Genomic DNA, 25,807 nt, shown 5'->3' with positions numbered 1-25,807 from the left:
GGGATTGAGAGAGAAGAGAGAAGGTGGGTGCAGAAATAGGGGGCTGTCCTCCGCCTGCCACCCCCATTTTTATAAGGACAAATTACCATTACAGATTATATCAATTGCTGCATGTTTAAAGCTTATTTCCCCTTTCACTTAATAGTAGAAATGTCTAAGAGCAAGAAGTCGTTGATTCTTTCACCTGTTGGGAATGATCAAACCAGACAATATGCAGTGAGTCACACAATACTTTAATGAGCTTGTTGGGGATTTATTTCTAGAATCTGGTTATCATCAGACATGACCAGACGCATTGTGCAAAACCCATTGGCTTGTCTCTTTGTCCAACGGAAAAGGGCTGTAGGGGCAAATATTTGCAGAGCAAGATAATCTCTGGGCGGTAATGGCCCTGCTTTAGAAGGTGCCATTGTTGAGACCAGTCAAAACTCACTTCATCACTCACAAGTGATTAATGAAGCCAGATTCTTTAAGTTAGTTACATGTTGGCATTTATGTTCTCTTTATAAGATTATGTGAAGAAGTAGAGTTTCAGAGGTGATATGACTATGTGCTGCCTTTTGTTTCAATGCTTGGTAAGATCTCAGAAGCCACAGGAATTTCTGGAGAAGTTTGGGAGTAGTTTGAAAGGATCACAGTGTTCAGGTAGCATATTGGGTCTTTCCAGCAGTAGGATAAATTAGTAGTAATTTATCCAGCAGTAGGATAAATTAAATCAGTAGAGTCTGAGTTCCAGGAAAGATGGGGTTATGAAGGAAAAAGACCCCCATGTTCTAAAGCTCCCGTAAATACTTCAGAGGTACTATAGCCAACAGGACGTGGGTGGCGCTGTGGGTTAAACGACAGAGCCTAGGACTTGCCGATTGGAAGGTTGGCGGCGGGGTGAGCTCCCATTGTTCGGTCCCTGCTCCTGCCAACCTAGCAGTTCGAAAGCACGTCAAATTGCAAGTAGATAAATAGGTACTGCTCCAGCGGGAAGGTAAACGCCGTTTCCATGTGCTGCTCTGGTTCACCAGAAGCGGCTTAGTCATGCCGGCCACATAACCCAGAAGCTGTACGCCGGCTCCCTCAGCCAATAAAGCGAGATGAGCGCCGCAACCCCAGAGTTGGCCATGACTGGACCTAATGGTCAGGGGTCCCTTTACCTTTACCTTTATTTTAAGAAGAAGCCGGGAGAGTTTGAGGGATGCTCTCAGCTACCCATCAGTTGATGGGACAGAAGTGTGCCTTAAAACACCCTCTACAGTTCAAAGAAGAAGCAGGGAGTGAGGCTGGAGGCAGCAGCATGCTTTTCTTGATCAGTGGAACAACTTTGAATTCCCACTCTTGCCTTTCCTACACCTGGTGTCTTTTGTGACATCAGAGGGGTGGGGGGGGGGGCAAGGCTACATTTGGCCCATGGGTCAGATGTTCCCCAGTCCCGCACTACAGGAACAAGAATTCAAGCTTCTTATTCCAGATTTGGAACTGCAGCACAGTGAAAAGAGAAATCTTCACTGGTTCACATGTTGATATTTTTGCTAGCAGTTATACTACAAAGCATCTTTGGAACCTGAGATTCTTGGTGGAAAGAAAACGGGCTGGGCAATAAAACCACCCTTTTCCAGCAATGCTGTTTCTTTATTTTAGACTGCACCTCCCAACACCACTTCACAACAGAAAATGTATGTGCCATGGTTTGCGAGCTTGGCTGTCTAAACTATATGCAGAGGTGGTGAGCACTGATTTTGAGCAAGTACAGGTTGCTCGGTTTATATTACAGTGCATTTGAAGGCCAGTACCTCTCCCCCCCCCCCCAAATAAACGCCCCCGCCCGCCCACCCAACACTCACAATAACGGTGGGATAAGAGAAGAAATAATTCAGGCTCTGCATAGTGTACTGTGCTGAACAATATTGGACTTGACAGTCTTGACATATAGTGGCTTTTAAATGCCACAAAAGGTCTGTAGGTCTTGCAGTCAATGGAATTGCTTTTAGATTCTCTTGCCTTGCTTTCCTTTTGCAATTTTCCTATCTCGGCACTGGAAACCTGCCCTGTTGTGGATGGAGCTTCTTTAGCTCTGCATTTTCACAAGGTCCGCTGGAAGCAATTACAAAGCATTTCCATACAAACAACAATGCTAGTTTATGACGTGTTCAGGTTGGAACTAAATTATCATGTTATTCTACTTAAGAGCTGGTTTGGGGTGTTGTCGCTAGCTCCCTTGTGCATTTAACTCCTCACATGAACAGTGTAACACAGGGAAACAAAGGAGGATATGTGCTATTTTGCAGATCTCCTTGGCTGAACAGGATGTCCATTGAAACAGCCGATTAAAGTTCTAAGAAGCTTGTCCACCAATGTTACATTGTTCATGGGAGTGGAATAGAGGTGGACAACTATTTCATTCCATGAAGCCATATGTGATGGTGGGTGGGACTTGTACTGGGTGGGGGTTAAATTCATAGACTGGGTGGGGGGCAAATTCATATAGGCATACCTCCCCATTTGTGTACCATTTTCTCTTGACAAAATTACATTTCTCCAGTTTGCCAAACAGCTTTTGGGCAGGCTGTGGAGAACATAACTTTTTGTGGGTGCATTATTATTATTAATATTCCGCCTATCTAACTGGATTTCTCCAGCCACTCTGGGCGACTTCTAGCAGTTAAAACATTAAGCACAGTAAAATATCAAACATTAAAAACTTCCATATACAGGGCTGCCTTCAGATGTCTTCTAAAAGTCAGATAGTTGTTTATTTCCTTGACATCTGACTGGAAGGCGTTCCACAGGGCAGGCATGACTACTGTGAAGGCCCTCTGCCTGGTTCACTGTAACCTCAGTTTTTGCCGTGAGGGAACCGCCAGAAGGCCCTCGGAGCTGGACCTCAGTGTCTGGGCTGAATGATGGGGGTGGAGACGCTCCTTCAGGTATACTGGGCCAAGGCTGTTCAGGGCTGTAAAGGTCAGCACCAACACTTTGAATTGTGCTTGGAAACATACTGGGAACCAGTGTAGGACTGGTATTATTCAGCCCTGGCAGCTGCTCATTCTCTGATGATCAAGCAAATATGTATTTATGGAGGCAGGCAGGCAGGCACCTGACCTTATAAAAAGCTGAATGAATGACTTAATGAACGATGTTTTGGCCGCTGTCAATATGTTGCCATTTGTTCAAGCAGATTGCTTGATGGCTGTTGTTAGGGATTTTTCTACCTGCCTGGTTTTAGGTGTTTAATTCTCGCTTGGTATTTTGGTCTCTCTTTTACTGTCGTCAGCCACCTTGAGCACCCTCTGGTGGGATAGAAACTGAAAAAAGAAACCGAGAATCCTGTGTGGGTGTGTATCAAGAGAGAGAGCTCTGTGCACAGACCTCAATTATGGCTCCTCTTTTCACCTTCAAGGAATGCTTTTTACCTCTCCAAGGACTGTGCAATAAAATGGTGAATCGTGCTGGGAAAGCGGATGGGGAAAAGTGTTTGTTCCTCTCAAAATACTGAAACTCAGTGGCATTAAACAAAGCTAAACTTTGGGAGACTCGGTACAGATGAAAGATGCACAGGGCATAGTTGAACTATAGCATTTTCTCCCAGAAGAGGCAACAATGTCCATCATCTTGGCTGGGTTTAGAAGAGGATAAGACAGGGATAGTGGGTAAAGACCTGTAAAAAATATTTTTATGTATGCGACGGCAGCAAGAGTCTTAATAGCACAAGGATGGAAGAATGAGGAAATCCCGACGAAAGAACTGTGGCAAGAAAAACTGATGGATTATGCAGAATTGGCAAAACTGACACACAAACTACGTGATAAGGATAACTGTGACTTCAAAGACGAATGGGAACCTTTTATGAAATATTTGAAGAAGCAACAAAATGGAACTGGACTCTTTGGCAGGTTTTGAATAAACTTTCGCAAACTGTTTATTGTAATATATTTTTAGACAACTTGAGGATTTTTACAATTTTATAACATGCAGATAGAAATATGTGTTGAAACCAGAGAAAGGAGCTGAGGGAAGTCCGGGGGTGGGATGGGAGGTTGGGGGGGTTGTTTTGTCTGAGGGGGGGAAATGGAGGGGGGAAATAATAATAATGTGGATGATGTATTTTTGATAAAACTATTGTGTTGAAATTTCCAATAAAAAATAAAAAAATAGAAGAGGAATAGACAAATTCATGAAGGATATGTGTATCACGGCTTCTAACTGATGACTATGCTTTACCTCGGCCGCCTGAGGCAGTTGGCCCCTGAACACCATTTTCTGGGAACTGTAGATGGGAATAATGCTGTCCTGCTTGGGTCATGATTGAGGGCTTCCCATAGGCATGTGGTTGGCCTTATCAGCAGGCTTTTCTTTCGTGTATCCTAGAACAATATGAAGTCCATAATTTTTTGGGTTCATCGGAATTGCCTGGAAATTTGAGTTGAGGAAAACAGGAGAACTGGACAGAGATTGGGGCTCTGCTCTAACAGGCAGTGCCCAAATTCACGCTGCTTGTTCCATAGGCAAAGAATCTAAATAATTTGTTTGCTTTTAATTTATTTAATCATTTTTTCAATACAAACAGCAACCGCAAAAGACACATACAACAAAAACCATAATAACACTACTAACACAATTTGACAATTCAGCTTTGAATACTGATATACCTATGACTACACCTTTTTAACAATATTTCCCCAGCTCTCCTCCCTCTACTTCCCACCACTATCCGCCTTATCACTTAAATATTCCTTCCAGATTTCTTCATATTTATCCATTCTTAATTTGTGTCGACAGGCAATTTGTTCGTATGTCGCTAGTCTGTCCATATTATCAATCCATGTGCTCAATGGAATCTTTTTGCAGCTCTTCCAATTCATCAAAACAAGTTTTTTTGCTTCTAATATAGCACTATATAGCCATTATTTCTTTTACCCCTTGAAATCTCCCACATTTCCGGAATATAATTTAGAATTAAATTCAATTCCCCTAAATAACAATTTCTTTTTATTACTTTTGCTATAACTATCCTCACCTCGCACCAAAATGATTTTATCATCAGACATTTAATCATCATATGTACTAAGTTCGCATTTTTACTCCCACATCTCCAGCAGTTGTCTGCTATATTTTTTTTTTCTGGTATAGTTTTGCTGGAGTCCAGTGGACTCTGAATATTATTTTCTGTTGTATAAGTCTTATACTAAGAATCTAAATAATTTGTTTCCAAATTTGCCCATTGGGTTATTTGGAATAACAGTTCTGATGCAGCAGCGAAAAAGCTAATGCTATTCTAGGTGGCACTATTCTGCCTTAGTCAGACCACACTTGGAATACTGTGTCCAATTCTGGGCACCATAATTTAAGAAGGATGTTGACACCCTGGAACGTATGCAACCAAGATGATCAAGGGTCCGAAAACTAAGCCTTATGAAGAGCGCTTGAAGGAGCTGGGTATGTTTAGCCTGGAAAAGAGGAGACTTGAGAGTAGATATGATAGCTATCTTCAAATATCTTAAGGGCTGTCACATGGAGGAGGCAGCATGCTTCTTTTCTCCTGCTCTGGAGGGAAGGACTCGAACCAGTGGCTTCATGTTATCTTTCAGGGATGCTTTAGCTGAGATTGCTGCATTGCAGGGGGTTGGACTAGATGACCCTTGGGTCCCTTCCAACTCTAAGATTCTGTGATTCTCTGGAGTTTGAGAAGTCAATGTTTGCACTGTTTGATCTATACCCTGAATGCTGCAAATTGTCTAGAGGAGAATGTTCACGCTTCTGTTGGATTATGCAGAGTAGCTGAAAGTACTTGACTTCACAAGCATAAATGAAGGTTTCAGTCTTCTGATTTAAAAAACATGAATAGTCTTGCGGAAGGGATTTAGAATTTGGTTTTGTTTCTGTTTTTCACTTTGAGGTTGTGGATTGAGTTTTGTTTTCTTGTTGCATTTATCTCACTTTTCAGTTTATGTATTCATGTTTCGTTTTTCGTTCAAATTGTTTTCATATTTATTTCTTGTAAGCTGCCAAGAGAACTTGTGGTGCAGCATGCAAATGTCATAAATGGGATGTACAGTACAAAAATTTAGAATTGTTCTTAAATGGTTTCTTTGAGAATATGTTAATGCATCTGTTGTCTGGTTGGACCATGTTTCCATTCTGTCTCCGCCTTGTTTAGATGTTCAGCTTTTATTGCAACAGGAGTCAATGCAAATCTTGTTTCTAACAAGCGTTAGGAAAAGCTTTTTCTCATGTTAAAAACAGATTCACAGAACAATGATGGTGCCAGCTATATATAGATGGCGTAGCAGGAAGGTGGAGAGTCAAAAAACAACAAAAAAGTTTGCCACTATTAATGAAGCAGATGTATACAGCATTGTTCTTTTGCAATGGTTAGAAGCTCTTTAAACAAACCAACCAATGTAAATAAATCTTTGGTCAGGAGTTGTTAACAGCCACTGTTAGACATTCCTCAACAGAAAAGAAATGGGGGGGGGGGAATGTCAGATATTATTTAGGCATAGCACTGGCTCAGTAATACAATGGGATATTAAATCTGCAGCCGTTAAAAAGACAACTCTTCATTACAGTGTATTTGCATTTAAACAATATCAACGTAAATAAAACCTTTTAATATTAAAGGGCAAAATTTAGGACTGAAGTAAAAAAAAGAAAGTCCCAAGTTTCTTTTTCAAAGGGAATATTTTATGCAATTGCTTATACAAAGGACATACTTTAGTCTAGTATTTTACATTCCACACATTTTCCCCCCGTGTGAAATATGAAATGTTAAAAGTCTCTCATAGGTTGACAGCCTGATCCGCATCCTGTTTAGTTGAAAGTGTAAGTCCTATGAATTGGAATTCATTTATTTATAAACTTTTTTTATATAGTGTACTGCTTTTTGGCTCTTACAAAGGAGACCCTAAAGCAGCTCATTTAAAAGCAAAAGGGAAATGGAATGAAAACAATCAAAAAACAATGAAACTGAGAAACGGGATGAGACATGCATCCAAGTAAGTGTACTTGGAGGTGAGATCAGAAAGAAGCTTCTAGCACAGTAGTTCTCAGACTTGTTTCTCTAGGCCACAATTTCAGAATAAAAATCTGTTCGCACCTCACCAATTTTTTTCTTGATATGAAATAATGCATTTTTTTGTGTATAACACGCCTCCGTGTATAAGATGACCCCTATTTTTGGGGATACCAAATTAAGGAAATGGGGGGAGATTGCCCAGAGTTGTGGAGCTTTTTTGGGGGGAGATTGCCCAGAGTTGTTGACCCATCGTCTGCCCGCTTGACGCAAACAGCCGCCATAAATAATAATAATGAATAATTAAAAAAAACACCGTCTTATTCATGGAAAAATATGGTACATTCGAAAACAAAGTAGAAGCAAGTTGAAACAGTGAAGGTCTTAATTTGTTGTTGTGGAAGACGAGGGGGATAAACCTGGTGCCAGCTTCTGAGAAAAGTTATTCAGTATTTTAAAATTAGATTTAGTTGAGGAAAGAAATGTGGCATCAAAGTTGTTGTTTCATACGAGTGCTTTTCAACCAGTGTGCCATGGCACCCTGGGGTGCCTTGAACGATGGTCAGGGGTGCCACGGGCAGCGCTAGCCTCTCTGCCTCTTTCCTTCCCTCCCTCCTCTGATGCCCTCTCCTGTCTCTGCCTCCCAAAGGCTTGGGCAACTGTTTGTTGCAGCAGCGGCTGCCCAGAGGACTCCCAAGGAAAGTGGAGAGGAGGCTGAGGGAACACTCCACAAGGGAGTGTGCTCAAAAAGGGTGAGAGGCTGCCATCTCTGCAGGCAAGGGGTGACATACCTGGGCTCCTGAGCCCCACAGGGGTGCCACAGAAAGAATGTAGTTGGTCAAGGGAGCCGTGGACTCAAAAATGTTGAAAACCTCTGGTTTATATCATAAGAGTTCCCACAGCGGTGACCCACATTTTGTTAGCTTACCTATTAAAAGATCTGGCTCATGAAAGTGTCTCTTCCGCCCCTTTTTGTTTCAGAAAAATTGCAAGGGACAGTATTTCATTTAAAAATAATAATTGCTCTTTAAAAAACCACAACATTTCCCTGGTTGTATGGTTTGGGTAAAAGAGGCTTTTGCCAGATCTCTGAGAACAGACTTGTAAGTTCCTGCCGTGTGTGTGTGTGTGTGTGTGTGTGTGTGTGTAAATATATACAGTGGTACCTTGGGTTAAGTACTTAACTCGTTCCGGAGGTCCATACTTAACCTGAAACTGTTCTTATCCTGAAGCACCACTTTAGCTAATGGGGCCCCTGCTACTGCTGTGCCGCCGGAGCATGATTTCTGTTCTCATCCTGAAGCAAAATTCTTAACCCAAGGTACTATTTCTGGGTTAGCGGAGTCTGTAACCTGAAGCGTATGTAACCTGAAGCATATGTAACCCGAGGAACCACTGTAAACACATCAAAGTCAGAGTGGAATTACTTTCACTTGCTTTCCAGAACAATAGCTATATTGGTCTCTGGTACTGAAATAATCTTTTATCTACCCATTTGAGAGCAAATCTACCAAATCTGGTGGGGCTTACTTCTGAATAAACTTGCATAAGCCTGGGAATTTTAATTTGAGGTTGTCATGATGAAGATTGAAGCAGGGCATCCTTTATTTTGAATTAGTTTAATCCATAACACCTTTGTCTGTGGCTCTTCCCACCACCAGTATGCGTCCCCTAACAGGTAACTCTTGAGGCAATGTAGCCCTCAGCAGAAAAAACAAACAAACTTCCTGATCCTGCAGTAGAATTTTAGCTGTATGGTGAATTCAGTTGTATTTGGACATGCCATCAGCCTAACAGCTGGAGATTGAGTACCTTTGCCCAAGCAAGTTGCCATCTATTTGCATTTTGCACTAGCCGCTGCTACTTAGGGAGTCCAGATTTTATCTGCCGTTCAGTGAAATTCAGACCCATTTGTTCTTGTGAAACCTAAGTATGCTTTGGTGTGTGCTGAAGAACAATACTGGTGCCAGTGAAGATTTCAAGGAGATTCATTTCAGCAAGGAGGACGGAAGAGGGGGGGAAAGGAGGAAAGCTGTGTTTCTTTGATCTGATTATGTCACAACTGTAAGGGAGCGGAGCAGACAGTCCCTTTTGTGTAAGGTCAAGTGGAGATCCATGCAAGGATGGAGGCCTTGGCTTTCTGATATTCTGCCAGAAGCAAACTGGGACAAGGCTTGAAAAAGGAAAACAGAGTCTTTTCTCCCCAATGGATCTGTGAGATCCTGTTGCATTGTACTCCACTGTAGGAAACGAACATTCTTAATTGGGTAGGAAAAGTACTGGAACATTAAAAAAAACATGAATGTGTTACAGCTTTCCATTGAGAAATTTTGTTGTTTAGTTGTGTCCAACTAGGCACTCCTGTCCGCTAGGCACTCCTGTCTTCTACTGCCTCCTGCAGTTTGGTCAGACTCATGTTTGTAGCTTCGAGAACAGTGTCCAACCATCTCAACCTCTGTCGTCCCCTTCTCATTGTGCCCTCCATCTTTCCCAACATCAGGGTCTTTTCCAGGGAGTCTTCTCTTCTCATGAGGTGGCCAAAGTATTGGAGTCTCAGCTTCAGGATCTGTCCTTCCAGTGAGCACTCAGGGCTGATTTCCTTCAGAATGGATAGGTTTGATCTTCTTGCAGTCCATGGAACTCTCAAGAGTCTCCTCCAACACCATAATTCAAAAGCATCAATTCTTCGGTGATCAGCCTTCTTTATGGTCCAGCTCTCACTTCCATACATCACTACTGGGGAAAATTTCTCCATTGAGAAATAGGAATCTGTTTATTCTAGTTTAGAAGGGTGCAGGTTAAACCAATGAAGAGTCTTCTTTGAGAAGGAAGAGCCTTCCTTGGAGGTTTTTAAGGAGAGGTTGGATGGTCATCTGTTGTGGATGCTTTAGCTGAGATTCCTGCAATGTAGGGGGTGGACTAGATGGCCCTTGGGGTCCCTTCCAACTCTATGGGTCTATGACATCTAAAAGACTTAACAGTCTTATTGTGGCACATGCCATCCTGGGCCAGTGCCCACTTTGACAGTTGTATGACATGTTCTTAGTTGACGGGTTAAGTACAATATATTCATGAGTACTAAGCAAAGCAGAGCAGAAGGTGGAGAAAATTTATTACAAGCCAAGAGGCCCAGCAAGGCAATGAGGTGCATGTGCCTGTCACTTTATTATGCAGGGCATAAATGATAAGGAGAACTAGTTAAAATGAATAGAAGATCCAAGCCGAGTTGGTGCAGCCCACCATCCAACCAGCGATGAATTTGCAAAGCCAGATGAATATTGTGTGAACAAGTCTCGATTGAGACAATTGCTTCCTGTAGTCAGCCAACTGCTCCCTGTCTTAAGCCCAAGTCTGATAGAGCATATGAATTTCAACTTTGGAGCTTAGCTTCCTTGAATACCCTTGTGTTGCTGCTTTCAAGTCTGTTACAGCATGTCATAGAATTGTAGAGTTAGAAAGGGCACCGAGGGTCATCTAGTCCAAACCTCTGCAACGCTGGAGTCTCAACACATGGTCCCCCATCCAATCTGAATCCATACCGAACCCTGCTTAGCTATGCAAATGTGCTAGCAGTTTTATTGCTGCACCACTAGGTTTTTGAGCTTTGCCACATGATGCCTGATTTTTGTCCATTTATTCTGTTGCATAAAGGTGTTCCTATTTCATCAATATGTGCATTGCTGGCAACAAAGTGGTTGCACAGAGCTATTTTTCACAATGGGTCTCTGAAATATAGTCCACATGTATTTGATTATCCAAGTTCTATGTTAGAGTCTGAAAACATAAACCTTTTTGGGGTGTTTGTGGGTTTTTTGTGGGGGAGAGTTATGTCTTAACAGGATCCAACACTGCTATAACAAGTCAAGGTTTAGAAACTATCACACCAGCAATAGATTTGTATGCATCATATCCTTTATATGCTGCTACAGACTTGCTCTTTCCCTCATAAAGAAGTATCTCGGCAGAGGTTCAAGAATTGCAGGTTTAGGGACACGAAAGTTCTTTATTGTGTTACTAACTTTCTCTCCTACTTGTTATTGTGATGACTTCTGAGATCATTCAGTAAACAAACTTGACTTGACTGCTCATCCCTCCACCTAAGAAATTGCAGAGGAGCCTATAGGATGTATTTCCATTTTATCATTGTAGTAGCTTTATGAAGCAGATTAGATGAAGAGACAGCAAGTTGCATCTTGTTGCTTCTGAAGACAGGGTCTTTCATGGATGCAATGACCTGTTGCGTCTGAAACGTACTTGGCCCAACAAATGGTGATGTCCAAAACCCAGGACTGCAAACCATGGTTTGCAGGAACCAAGGGAAACTGTAGTTTAACCAACCAGAAGCTATCCTCTCAAGGCAGGTGTGTGACAGAAGGGGGAGCACCTCAGCTCATGACTTGCTCCCATTCCAACAAACCACAGTTATTGAACTGGGGACATTTGAAATCTGTACCAGGCCATTATGTGAATGAGAGCACACTTTCTATTGGACCAGGCAAAAAAATCGTATGATCTATGGGCAAATCCGCAGGAGGGGCTCTGGATATTCAGAATGCAAAACAATTCATCCTCTGTTCTCCTGACATCACACCATGAAAAAAGAGCAAGGGTTACACCAGTTGACATGCTTACACTCAATACTTACAAATGGTGACCGATGTCTCTTTAAAAGGGAGAAGAAAGGAAAGATCCCTCCCCCATATGTGAGGCTGGAAGTACTTTTAATTGATGTTTCATCTGACATGGCTTTGCTACCCCACTTCCATGTAGGATTGCTCTTTTAGTTACATTGCAAATCACTTTGAGATGCCTTATGGGGAAAGATTAATAAAAGCTCTGGGATAGCTCAGTTGGTAGAACGTGAGGCTCTTAATCTCAAGGTTGTGGGTTCAAGCCCCATGTTGGGCAAAAGATTCCCTCATTGCAGAGGGTTGGACTAGATGATCACAGAGGTCCCTTCCAACTCTACCATTCTATGATTCTCTGAAATAAGGAAGGAATATTTCTAGTCTTCATCCATAACAAAAACATTTATTTCCTGATAAAGATGATCAACAAGATGTTCTTCTAGGCTCCGTGTGAGCTTTGAGGCACACTTCATTAATTTTGGTCTCAGCTTTGAGATATAATGGGTTCAGGGGTGTTTGACATTTTCAGCTGTTTCAGGAAAGCTGAACACTGTATTTTATTGAGCCTGACAAAACTCCAAAACAACATTACACATTTCTTGATTAGAGTTCCGAAAAGGTCAGGCTGGCTGTTGGCTGATGACTTATGCTCAATCCATATCTGTATACTTGTGTGAAATACAGCATTTCCACAGTGTTAAAAATGTCTCTTGCAAATTGATTTAAATATTGACAGGCCCAGCCAGCTAAGAAAATATATGAGGCTGTAACACACACACCCACACACACACACCGAGAGACATCTAGGGGACTTATCAGAACAACCCATCCTATTCATTATTTGCTAGTTTGGTATGTCAAAAAAGTTGACTACCACAATTAGGCAAGCCTGCCTCATAATATCCTGTTTGTCCTCTGTGTTACAAGCCCTTTGCCCCTTTCGTGGTTTGTAGAATATGTTGTGATTTCTTCTTGTTGCCTTGCTTGCTGGATACTCGTGGCTAAAATAAATAATGAACAGTTATTAGCCTATGTGAACAGGTTACCTCTAAGCGATGGCTAAGATAAACAGAGGAAGGGAGAGCAAAACATGTACCAAGATAGTAGTCTGTCTGCCAACTTGCAAAGCATCATTTTTTTATTTAGGAAGACAGTATTAAAATCTGCAACTGGACCAATGAGAAAACTAGACCAGTGAAAGCAAAGCTAGCACCTTGGGAAAGGAAAGGCTACAATAAAGCTCACAACTGTTTTTAATGCAAGAGAAAAGAAAAAAGAAAAGCGGTTGCACCCGTATGTGGCTGTGGCAGTTAGAACTACTTTAACTAGATACTATTATAGATTAATTAAGGACGCGGGTGGCGCTGTGGTCTAAACCACAGAGCCGAGGGCTTGCCGATCAGAAGGTCGGTGGTTCGAATCCCCGCAATGGGGTGAGCTCCCATTGCTCGGTCCCAGCTCCTGCCCACCTAGCAGTTTGAAAGCACATCAGAGTGAAGAAGAAGAAGAGTTTGGATTTGATATCCTGCCTTTCACTCCCCTTTTAAGGAGTCTCAAAGCGGCTAACAATCTCCTTTCCCTTCCTCCCCCACAACAAACACCCTGTGAGGTGAGTGGGGCTGAGAGACTTCAGAGAAGTGTGACTAGCCCAAGGTCACCCAGCAGCTGCATGTGGAGGAGCGGAGACGCAAACCCGGTTCCCCGGATTACGAGACTACCGCTCTTAACCACTACACCACACTGCAAGTAGATAAATAGGTACCGCTCCAGCGGGAAGGTAAACTACGTTTCCATGTGCTGCTTTGGTTTCGCCAGATGCTGGCCACATGACCCGGAAGCTGTCTGCGAACAAACGCCGGCTCCCTCGACCTGTAGAGCGAGATGAGCGCACAACCCCAGAGTTGTCCGTGACTGGACCTAACAGTCAGGGGTACCTTTACCTTTATTATACATCAATTAGAAATTATAGTTATTGATCATTAATGGAGATTTGAAGAATTGGATAACTCAGTGATTACCACTGGTTATTTCAGAACTGGAAGTTTGATCAAGGCAAAAATCACAACCAAATTCTATCACCTGTTTTTTAGAAACTGCTTTAATACTGCAGAAGACACATTTCTGTGTAGAACAATGGTGACCTCCAGTGGCAGAAGCAGCTGACTGGTACTAGAAATGATAGTCTGCAACTGATGGATGACAACCTATATAAAAATATAACAATGAATATTAATATGGCCTGTTACTAAATTAAAGAAATCACCTGTCAATTATTTAACATGCTTTTCATTTGCATAAAATACTCCTACATATAAATGAACAAATATAAGATTTAAGGGTTTGGATAAGTGTGCCTGAAATTATAGTAGCCCCTTTCTGTTGTTCCTCTTAAGCGTTAATTAGAATTAAGAAAAGTGAACGTGTATGTAGGATGTGAAATATTCCTAAAATTCTATTATTGCTGTGTAAGTTAGCATTGCATTTGGATATATCCTGAGCAACACTCAAATAATAATATAATAGTAGGTCCTTAGAAAAGCCAAAGTAAAACGGCTTCCCCTCCTTCTATAATATGAAAGTGTATGTAATTTTTGGTTTTAAGGCCTGTTAAATATGGGCATTTGGAACTGATATAATCCTAATGATTTGGAAAGAGAGATTAAAGCTATTCAGACTTACATTTTCCTCAAGGTCATAGCCAGGGAGAGAGTAGACGATTCCATACATTATTTTGAATGTAAAGTCTCTGCTGAGTTGACAAAACGATACTCTCACTAAAGGATTGCAACCTTTTTTTATCCTACCTTACTATAGAGCTGTTTACCTGATGTTATACATTTTGCCTAGCTTTCATTATTTTAGATGATACAAGCAGTCTGTCTACTGAAATTGCCTCTTGTTTGACCATGGATGTTTTCGGGCTGTGAAATATTATTTAAATTGCTTTGGAAACAAATCTGTTGCGCTAACATTTGTACGGATCCTTTTCGTATAGAAATGCCTCTTACGACAGACCTAGACGTGGTAAAATCCTGACTAGGCCGAAGTCAAACCTAATTCCCGTTAACTGTGATAGGATAGGAGCTCTGTCCTGTTCTGTGATTTCTGTGCCAGCAAATAATTGCTTAGAGTTGGCCTTCTATTCCAGTAACCCATTTTCATGAAGCAGAACAATACTTTGTGCATGTACATATCATGCCTTTCTTCTGGGTAACACTATTCTGTTTTCTTTGCATATTTGCAGGTGTTGGGATTGTTGGTATGGACGCTGATTGCTGGAACAGAATATTTCCTATATCCTGTCTTCGGCTGGGTAATGTTTGTAGCTGTGTTTTACTGGGTCCTTACGCTGTTCTTCCTAATCATCTACATGACAATGACGTACACTCGGATTCCCCAAGTGCCATGGACCACTGTAGTGAGTATCAGCTTTCATCTAATTCGGAACGCGGGAATGTAATGATAACAGCATATCCTTGTGCATATAGGAAATTCCTGTGGGTGCACCAAGGTCCCCACCCTCAAAAGAAACTTCCATTCATTTCATTGGAGGGGCTATTGTTACAGAATACTGAGGACCACTCAGGGTTTTCGCCTCAACCTCTCAACCTAGACCTCTACCTCTTTCCTTTAAAAAGTCCAAAAGCCAGAAAGAGCCAGTATTTCTGCCACTGCGACAGGTGCTTGAGCCCCTATACACACGCCGAAGTTCTCTTTTTACAAGAATCCCTTCAATTTTTCAGTATTGGACCGTAATAATGATCATCATCATCTTTTATTTGTATCCTGCCCTTCCTGGCCAAGACTGGGCACAGGGCGGCTAACTTCAAATATAAACATTGATATAAAATCAAACAATAATCAAATCACCTCTTAAAAACAAGTCAGGATAAAATTAAAATCTGAATTAGATGGCTTTCCGCAGGATTTGGGTTGGGAACAGTAAATGCTCATCAGGCCCAACTGTGTATGCTGATCTTATAAGGACCTGTGAGAATGCTGGGACGCCTTTATACAAAAAGGGAAGGGGAGTCAGGCTGAGCCCTGACCAAAGGCCTGGCAGAACAACTCTGTCTTACAGGCCCTGTGGAAAGATGTCAAATCCCGCAGGGTCCTTATCTCTTGAGGCAGAGCGTTCCACCAGGCCAGGGCCAAGGCTGAAAAGGCCAGCCTAATCTCCCTGAGGCCCAGGATCTCCAGGATGTTATTATTTGCAGACCATAAGGTCCTCTGTGGGGCATACTACTACAACAACAACAGCAACAACAATTTATTATTTATACCTCGCCCATCTGGCTGGGTTTCCCCAGCCACTCTGGACAGCTCCCAACAAAATATTAAAAACAGGATAAAACATCAAAGATTAAAAACTTCCCTAAACAGGGCTGCTTTCAGATGTCTTCTAAAAGTCAGATAGTTGTTTATTTCCTTGACATCTCACAGGAGGGCATTCCACAGGGCGGGTGCCACTACTGAGAAGGCCCTTTGCCTGGTTCCCTGTAACCTCACTTCTTGCAGGGAGGGAACTGCCAGAAGGCCCTCGGAGCTGGACCTCAGTGTCTGGAAAGAGCGATGGGAATAGAGACGCTCCTTCAGGTATACTGGGCCGAGGCAATAACAAGTTTGGTGAGAACAGACAAAGGATAGAAACAAAGGAGTAGTCCTGCACTGAAAAAAGGACATGGGCGCAAAACATTGGAAGACCCAAGATTTGCCCACTCTGGAAGAATGGCAGATGCAACTGATAGACTACATGGAATTGGCAGAAATGACTGGCAGAATCCAAGACCTGGGAGAAGAGACAGTGGAAGAGGACTGGAAAAAGTTTAAGGACTATTTACAAAAACATTGTAAACTGTATGAATGTTAAGAAGATGCAGGACAGAAAACAACATGGCATCAGCAATTTAGCTGAAAGAAATATGAGAATAAGTGATGTATCTGAAGAAGTGTGCATGCACACGAAAGCTCATACCAAGAACTAACTTAGTTGGTCTTTAAGGTGCTACTGGAAGGAATTTTTTTATTTTGTATAAGAACAAAGATGAAATTTGGGTTAATATTATGTCAAATTCAAATATCTAAGTATAAAAATATCTAAAGTTGGAGACATAATATTTGAAAACTATAAAACAAGAGTTGAAACAAGGTGATAAATTGCTGCTTATAATTTTATAATTGGGAACGCAGGAAAGGGAGATGTGAGGAAGTCCGAAAGGTTATGGAAATATGGTTTTATGACACTTGATTATGTTGTATTTTATCTATTCTGTGTTAATCTTTTTGCTTTTTTCTTTTTTTCCCTTTGTTTGTTTTATCTGGGCGATGGTATTTTATGTGTTTGGTGATTTATTGTTTAAAACCTTTAATAAATATCTTTTTAAAAAAGAAAAAGAAAAAAGGACATGGGTTTATTCAGTGCTATTTTGCTCGAAAAAGAGATGCCAGAACTCACCATGAACGCTTCCCTTGTTCTCTTTTAATGGCAATGGATCCCAGCTTAGAGGTGCTGGAACTGAGTTCCTGTGAGTTCTGGCTTTAAAAAAACTACCCTTTTGTCTTTCTTTGCCCTCCCCACAGGGCCTGTGTTTTAATGGGAGTGCCTTTCTTTTGTACTTCATTGCTGCCATTGTAGACGCATGTGCCGTCACCAAGGAATTGGACAGCCACAACTACAACAGCTGGGCGGCTTCTTCAGTAAGTTGATTTTTAATCTTTGAATCACGAATAGTACTCAAAATATGGAAGTGGGTGGAGGAAGTTGTTTATGTGTTCCAACAAATATTCATAAACAAGGTATTAAATTGGTGCAGGTTGAAAGAGGGGTAATCTAGATATGTAATTGTTGAGACCATATGAAGAGTCTGGCGCAGCATCTTCCTTATTTTTATTTATTTATTTATTTACTTATTTATTTATTCTACACTAGAATTCAAAACCTCATGGGTTTATTAAAACACACTTTTATTCACCCCTGAAGACATCCCCTACATTGTCTCCCAAGACAGACAGGTGCCAATTTTCTTGCTACATCCAAAGAGGGAAATTGTGGTTTAAGCTCTGCTTACAAACCGGGATATGAAACCAAGAGGTTTCATTAAACTGAGACCATTAAAGCAGTGAAGGATGCTGAACTACCAGCACATTTTAACCACATGTGAACTGAAACCAAAAGAATTTCTTACATGGCAAGCTGAATAGAACAGGGGTGCTGGTCCCGAAGGACAATAAAACAATGAGTGGTTATTTTAAAACCCTTTTCTTGTACCCCATGAGTGATCTGGGAATACAAATAAATCTGCTAAATGGTTTTTAGAATGTTGTATTAGTTTATTGTTGTTAGCCGCCCTGAGCCCGGCTTCGGCTGGGGCGGGATATAAATAAAAAAATATTATTATTATTATTATTATTATTATTATTATTATTATTACTATTTTCTAACAGCTGTTTTCTTTTCCCCCACAGTTCTTTGCATTCGTTGTAACTTCCTGCTACGGTGGAAATGCCTATTTTAGTTTTGTATCTTGGAGATCACGGAACTTGCAATAAATGTCCTCTTTAAGTTAAGAAAAAACACATTTGGGTATAATGCATCATTTTTAAATTATCAATTCCTGCAGTGGTTTTTCTTAATGCTCAGGCAAAGCATTTTTACTCAAGAGAATTTTAATGGCTCATGGCTCACATTATGGCCAAACCATAGTTGACTGTCAGGAGGATGCTGTGGATTTTCCTGTCTCTCCCTCATACAAGCTAATTCCATCTTCTTACTCCCTGATTTGTGATAACCATTGTTTCCTGTGACTTCCAAATTGCAGGATACCATAAATGAAGAAACTGATTATGGATTAACATGAGGGATGGTGAGAAAAAAAGCATGGAAACTCATAGCATGTTCCCGATGGCCAAACCCACGGTATGGCTATGATACCTAAACTCAACCAGTTATCATGTTAGCATCTGATACTGAACCAGGATTCACTACAATGCACTCTCCCTTTCTCCTGTGCGAGTTGGAGGACATCAGAAAGTTTTACTTAATTTTCTCTAAGCAAGGCTTGTAGCATCTGGATTAGGGTTTACGCTAGAACAGTAACTCTGGCCAGTTTCAGAACAAGCAAACTTCAAACCATGGTTTATGAAGCTGTCTTGTTTAAACTAACCATAGTTGATATAAACTACAAACCCCAATTTAAGTGTAATGTGACAAGCTGTGTTTGACGGGAAACTAAAGCAGAGGTTTCTGAAGTCATCCTGGCCACGCAGGAAGAGATGAGAACATGTGAGGCCAAGGGGAGTCTGTGATCTGGAAACCAAGCCTTATGAGGAACAGTTGAAGGAATTTGGTATGTTTAGCCTAGTAAAGTACTGAGAGGAGTTATGATAGCCATCTTCGAATATATAAAGGGCTGTCACAGGGAAGATGTAGCAAGCCCCGAACCCATGGCTTCAAGTTACAAGAAAGGAGATTCCGACTAAACATCAGGAATAACTTTCTGACAGTAAGAGCTGTTCGACAGTGGAACAGACTCCCTCAGGACTCTCCTTCTTTGGAGGTTTTGAAGCAGAGGTTGGGTGACTTCTCTGTCATCCATGAGCTAGCTGAGATTCCTGTATCACAGGTGTTGAGTCTCTGGATCTCTTCCAACTCTACAATTCTATTATTCTAGTGTGAACCAGACTAATGAGTTTGATGGTGCCTGCTTCCAAGTAAGTATGCATAAAGCCCTAAATGGCCTTAGCCCCGTATAGCTGAAGGAGTGTTTCCACCTCCATTGTCCAGCCTGAGGTCCGGCTCCAAGGGCCTTTGGACACTTCCCTCACTGTGAGACATGAAGCTACAGGGAACCGGGCAGAGGGCCTTCTCGGTAGTGGCGCCCGTCCTGTGGAACGCCCTCTGATCAGATGTCAAACAAATGAACAACTAAAAAATTGTCCAGTAGCACCTTAGAGACCAACTAAGTTTGTTCTGGGTACAGTGGTACCTCGTGTTAAGTACTTAATTCGTTCTGGAGGTCCGTTCTTAACCTAAAACTGTTCTTAACCTGAAGCACCACTAATGGGGCCTCCAGCTGCTGCCGCACCACTGGAGCACGATTTCTGTTCTCATCCTGAAGCAAAGTTCTCAACCCGAGGTACTATTTCTGGGTTAGCGGAGTTTGTAACCTGAAGCGTATGTAACCCGAGGTACCACTGTATAAGCTTTTGTGTGCATGCACACTTCTTCAGATACACTGAAACAGAAGTCCCGTGTTTCAGTGTATCTGAAGAAGTGTGCATGCACATGAAAGCTTATACCCAGAACAAACTCGGTTGGTGCTACTGGACAATTTTTTATCTATTTCTACTGCATCAGACAAACATTGCTACCTACCTGAAATGAATAAATATTTGACTTTTAGAAAACACCTGAAGGCAGCCCTGTTCAGGGAAGTTCTTAATGGTTGATGTTTTGTTGTTCTTTTAATATATTGTTGAGAGCCACCCAGAGTGGATAGGACAGCCAGATGGATAGCATATAAATAATACAATTATTATTATTATTATTAGAAAGAAGCCTTAGTTAGATTTGATGGGAAATATAAGGGATTAGGATTGGAAACCTCCACCACCACCCCTTATGATGCACTGGGGGGGATTTGTAGGGAGGGAAGACATTTCTCTCCTCGCCTCTGCCGGTTCATCTCATCTCCTGCTGACTGATGCCAGTGGGGTGGTGTTTCTGCTATTCTGCCAGCACAGACCTCCCTCTTCTGCACATTGAAAGTATTCCACCCACTGATTTCTCATCAGTCTGGAAGAAAGTTCTGACTAGGGTGTTCCAAGGATAGGACTGAGCCAACTTGGAATCTTAGCCTGTGCCGGCCAGTCATGGGTGTGATCAGAGCCCAATTCCTGCACCAGCCTAAAGCCCTATCTTCCTGTCCCCACACCAATGCCTCCGTGAGTGTGTCTCATTTTTAGCAAGGAGCAATAGTGTCCTCTGCCTGATTAAGAAGTATTGTGAATATTTTACATCAATTAATATGTTTCAGAAGGCAGTGTATGTATTCTGTTGTAGCGAAATGTGCCTCCCTTTATTTTTTTACTTTGTACATATAACTGTCACAGTCCGATTCTATATATATTGACTCAGATACACATAGGACTGCAGCTTTAGAATAGGTGATGCGATATATATTAGAATAATTATAATATTTTTATACATGTTAACTTTCTGTGTTTAGGAAAACTTTCCTGCTTAAAGGCTACTGTACACAGTCTTGAGGATTTAGAGATCTAAATGAGATTCTCCTTGGAGCACTAATGTTTCTAAATTGGCCTGGAAGAAAATATTCAGCCTCTGGTTATTGTAACAAGACACAATCTGGCAATTGCTTACAAGAGTTAACTATCTAATGGTGCCAAAGGCCAAAGTTAGTGTACTATTCTGAAGCTGCTGCAGTGTAAACATATGACTAGAATGGGAAATCTACAAGACTGTAGAGTGGATCCTTTTTCAAATTAATATGGGTAGGCCAATCAGCTTTCATTGCTGGTAGATTGTTAGAAGCAGTGGGAACACTGTAAATTCACAGGTCAATTTTATATGTGTCTACTCAGAAGTAAATCCAACTGAGTTCAACCGAGATGTGTCTAGGATTGCAGCCTTAAAGAAATTACTTTCCAAGTAACTGGCTCATATTGGGTGGCTATGTGGAAGAAACCGAAAAACATCCTCTGGAAGTTCACATTTTGTACATTCTGATCTCAGACATAAGTTATTTTTCATTTGATTGCTGACAAACAAGTTCTTCCTTGATTATGGATTTGTCCAATAGCAATATCGGTGCTATGATATTACAGCAGAATCTATGTTGGAGATGATTCAATTATTTTTTTTATCTTTCAATCTGCGTATTACGATTACCAAGCTATTTTATATATATATATAAAAAGCAAACCATTTCCAACCTGTGTGGTGCCATGACCTTCTCCTCCTTCGTTGCACATTTTGTAAAGTATTGGATTTGTATTCTCCCCGAACCATTTCAATGTACATAAAAACAAAAGTTTGTTTTTTCAAAAAAATGGTTGCAGTGTTCTTTATTTCACTTACTAATTCAAAAATTGTGGAATGTCAACCCAAGGAGCATTATTTATACCTTGATCTTTGACTCGGTAAGCAGGTCTTCTTCCTGTCAAAGGTCTCATTTCTTCAGGACCAATCTGTCAAGAACCAGCTCCAAACAAGGCAGAGCCACCCCTTCTTCTCTCTCTTTCTGTGAGACATGGGGTCACCATCCTTTTTGGGTCTCTGGGCACACTTGCAAACAAGAGATCCTGTCATCTGCAATAGAATTGTAGTGTTGGAAGCAACCCCAAGTGTCATCTAGTCGAATCCCCTGCAACGCACACACACTCTACAACCAAGCATACACCACAACGTATTACGTTAACTACAGCAGAAACCTTTCATGCCTAATTTCAGCAGGTGCAATGGACTGTAGGGGTATCAGGGAAGGCCTCTTGCAGCTGCATGTACACTGGATCAAGTTTGGTCATTTGTTACAGTAGCACAGGCTCTGGTGGGTTGAGTGGATGAGGCCAATAGAAGATCCAATGATCAAGGCAGCGATTTCTACACGTGCTATAGAGGGAACGGAGGAGCAGATGGGGCTCGCCAACCTGGGAAGGTGGTCGCCCTTCTAGAAGGAAAACTGATGCCTTGCAGTTACAGTTGTAAAGGTAAAGGGACCCCTGACCATTAGGTCCAGTAGTGACCGACTCTGGGGTTGCGGTGCTCATCTCGCTTTACTGGCTGAGGGAGCCGGCGTACAGCTTCCGGGTCATGTGGCTAGCATGACTAAGCCGCTTCTGGTGAACCAGAGCAGTGCACGGAAACGCCTTGGGTTAAATATAACTTGGGTTAAATATGCTTCAGGTTGAGCATTTTCAGGTTACACTCCGCGGCGACCCGGAAGTAACGAAACTCGTTACTTCCGGGTTTCGCCGCATGCGCAAATGCTCAAAATGACGTCATGCGCGGAAGCAGCGAATTGTGCCCCGTGCACACACAGTAGCGGGTTGCATTCTACTCAGGATGCGAACGGGGGTCCAGAACGGATCCCGTTCGCATCCAGAGGTACCACTGCATACTCATCCATGAGAAAGAGGCTTCAGGAGTAAACCCTGAAGAAAAATCTATACCCTCTGCCACGCAGGATACCTTCAGGGGAAGAAAAGGCAAACCCCTTCCTCCGTTTCAGCAGGGGTTTAAATCACTCCTTCTGGACAGGAGAACCAAGTCGTCTTCTGGACAGGTGGTGGAGGAAGAAGATTGATGGACGTAACAAGGACCTGGCCTGTGAAGCCAAACTTCTCTCCTGATTTAAAGGGAGGAAATGGTATAATGGTCTAGTACAGGGGTCTGCAACCTTTAAGACAAAAAGAGCCACTTGGACCCGTTTCCGAAGAAAAAAAACTGGGAGCCGCAAAACCATTGCAACATTTAAAACACATATATCTCTGGAGCTGCGATCTGACAGCGGGCGGGAAGGTGACGTTGGGGCGGTGCGTGACTAACGCACGCACCGCCCCCATGCGATGTCACAGCCAGTACAGCGCCCGCCACAGTGGGGAGTGTCGGGGCGCACAATGCGCCTCCTCGCCTTGCTAGTATCTGCCCCGGAGCCGCGGCAAAGGTGTAAAAGAGCCACATGCGGCGATGGAGCCGCAGGTTGCAGACCCCTGGTCTAGTAGGCTACTGTATTTTTTGCTGCATAAGACACACTTTTTTCCCTACTAAAAAGTAAGGGGGAATGTCTCTGTGTCTTATGGAGTGAATGTGTGGTCGATCGCTGGCTCCCTTTCTGGCCCCGCCCCCTTGCCCAGGCCTCCATTTTTTAATGTTCTGCAGATGGAGGCTGTTTCCCCAGCGACATGTGACTGGCTGATTAGATTATCTGTCTGGAAACTAGAAACGGCTCCCTTTCCTAAAGCTGCAGAACTGTGAGTTGAACCCCATAAAAAACCCTTTGCAAATAAGCTCAACAACTTTGAGCTGATCCCCCCAAAATGGGGCTTTCCCCCTTTCCTCCTCTAAAAACTAGGCACGTCTTATGGTCCGGTGTACGTTAACTCTTTTCTCAGTCTGGTCTCTGGGCTTGCTGTGTTATAATGCTCCCACCCCCCATATGTCTGAATGAGAGATAAATGAACCTTTGTTGTGGTCCCTTGGAATGTTACTGTGAAGGTAAGGTTTTTGTGGAGACCATGTGCACTCTCTCTTTTTATATAATACATCCTTGCACAGTGAAAGGCACCCCAGAAATTAGACAAACTACATCATGAAGAAATGCACCGTAGTGTCCTTTATTCACACAGTAGCAGGGACAGGTATTACACATTCTTCCTGTGTATTTGGGGTGAAGCTGAAATTTCTGCTGATCTCAGCAAGCCCCTTTGAACTTTGACAGGTGGGCACTCTTGTTCCAACCTGTCAAAATTGGCCCATTGGGTATGGGCAAAATAAGGCTAGAAGTTCCATTCCTGACATACAAAGCTATGGCTGCAAAGATCTCTGCCTGAATTCCTGGAGAGGTGCTGCTCACCATTGTTGTCAGAGGGTGGCCAAGATCATCAAAGGTCTGGAAACCAAGCCTTATGAGGAACCATTGAGGGAACTGGGTATGTTTAGCCTGGAAAAGACGAGACTTGAGAGGAGATACGATAGCCATCTTCAAATAAGAAGGACACTGACAAACTGGAACGTGTCCAGAGGAGGGCAACCAAAATGGTCAAAGGCCTGGAAACGATGCCTTATGAGGAACGGCTAAGGGAGCTGGGCATGTTTAGCCTGGAGAAGAGGAGGTTAAGGGGTGATATGATAGCCATGTTCAAATATATAAAAGGATGTCACATAGAGGAGGGAGAAAGGTTGTTTTCTGCTGCTCCAGAGAAGCGGACACGGAGCAATGGATCCAAACTACAAGAAAGAAGATTCCACCTAAACATCAGGAAGAACTTCCTGACAGTAAGAGCTGTTCAACAGTGGAATTTGCTGCCAAGGAGTGTGGTGGAGTCTCCTTCTTTGGAGGTCTTTAAGCAGAGGCTTGACAACCATATGTCAGGTGTGCTCTGATGGTGTTTCCTGCTTGGCAGGGGGTTGGACTCGATGGCCCTTGTGGTCTCTTCCAACTCTATGATTCTATGAAATATCTAAAGGGCTGCCACATGGAGGGCGGAGCAAGCTTGTTTTCTGTACAGGAGGCTAGGACGAGAACCAATAGATTCAAGCTAGAAAAAAGGAGATTCCAATAGATTCAAGCTAGAAAAAAGGAGATTCCAACTAAGCATCAGGAAGAACTTCCCAACTGTAAAGAGCTGTTGGACAGTGGAACAGACTCCCAAGAGAGGTGGTAGACTCTTCCTTTGTTAGAGCAGAGGTTGGATGGCCATCTGTCACGTATGATCTATTTTTAAATTTTTTTTACAATGATATTTATTGAAAGTTTAAAATTACAGAGAATAAAAAAGAGAGAAGGAGAGGAAAAAGAAGGAAAATAAAATAAAAAATATATAATCAGAAAAACAAGGAATTAAGCAATACAAGTCAATAAAAAGAAAAGAAAGAAAAATACAAAACACACAATACATCAAAACCAACAACAAAAAAGGAAAAACAAAAGATTAAAAAACAAATCCAATATTCCCAAATCTTTATCTTTCGTTAACTTGTTTCATCGACCTCCTCACACCTCCCTTTTTTGTATTCTAATTATTAATTATCTCAGCAAATCCTTTCCATCTTTCACTATATTCTATCATTAAATTACCTTAATTTATTTTAACCTTATCTTACCATAAAAAGCCCTGGAGCTTAAAACTTAAAACTTATTTATACATAATTCCTTATAGTATTTCTACTAAAGCCAAATAGTTTCATTCCAGCATTTTTCTAACACTCGTTAATTTTACACTAATTCTCTAAATGAATTTTTAAACTTTCTTCCAATCTTCATCCATCGTCTCTTCTTCCTGGTTTCGGGTTTTGTCAGTCCTTCCTATCCCTTCCATCTAGTCCATTAACCTGGTGACCTTCTATCCGAGGCTCTTAAGTCTTTTCCATGTTACGTATGATCTAGTTGAGATTCCTGCAATGGAGGGGTTTGGACTAGATGGCCCTTGGGGTCCCTTT

At 42.0% G+C, this 25,807-nt stretch overlaps 1 protein-coding gene across 1 annotated transcript in view; it reads left to right on the top strand.

The window, feature by feature from the left end:
• The window catches only part of CMTM8 (CKLF like MARVEL transmembrane domain containing 8), a 29,850-nt gene extending 11,646 nt beyond the window's left edge, over nt 1-18,204 (top strand). The window contains exons 2-4 of the mRNA XM_081164979.1: nt 14,873-15,046; nt 17,209-17,325; nt 18,094-18,204. Of these exons, the coding sequence (XP_081021105.1) occupies nt 14,873-15,046; nt 17,209-17,325; nt 18,094-18,177 (375 nt within the window). The 3' untranslated portion in view covers nt 18,178-18,204. The remainder of the gene's footprint in view (nt 1-14,872; nt 15,047-17,208; nt 17,326-18,093) is intronic.
• Nucleotides 18,205-25,807: the final 7,603 nt, after the last annotated feature.

This window comes from Podarcis bocagei (genome assembly GCF_964188305.1).
Source record: "Podarcis bocagei genome assembly, chromosome: 12".
NCBI lineage: Eukaryota > Metazoa > Chordata > Lepidosauria > Squamata > Lacertidae > Podarcis > Podarcis bocagei.
This window is presented reverse-complemented; position numbering and strand designations above follow the sequence as displayed.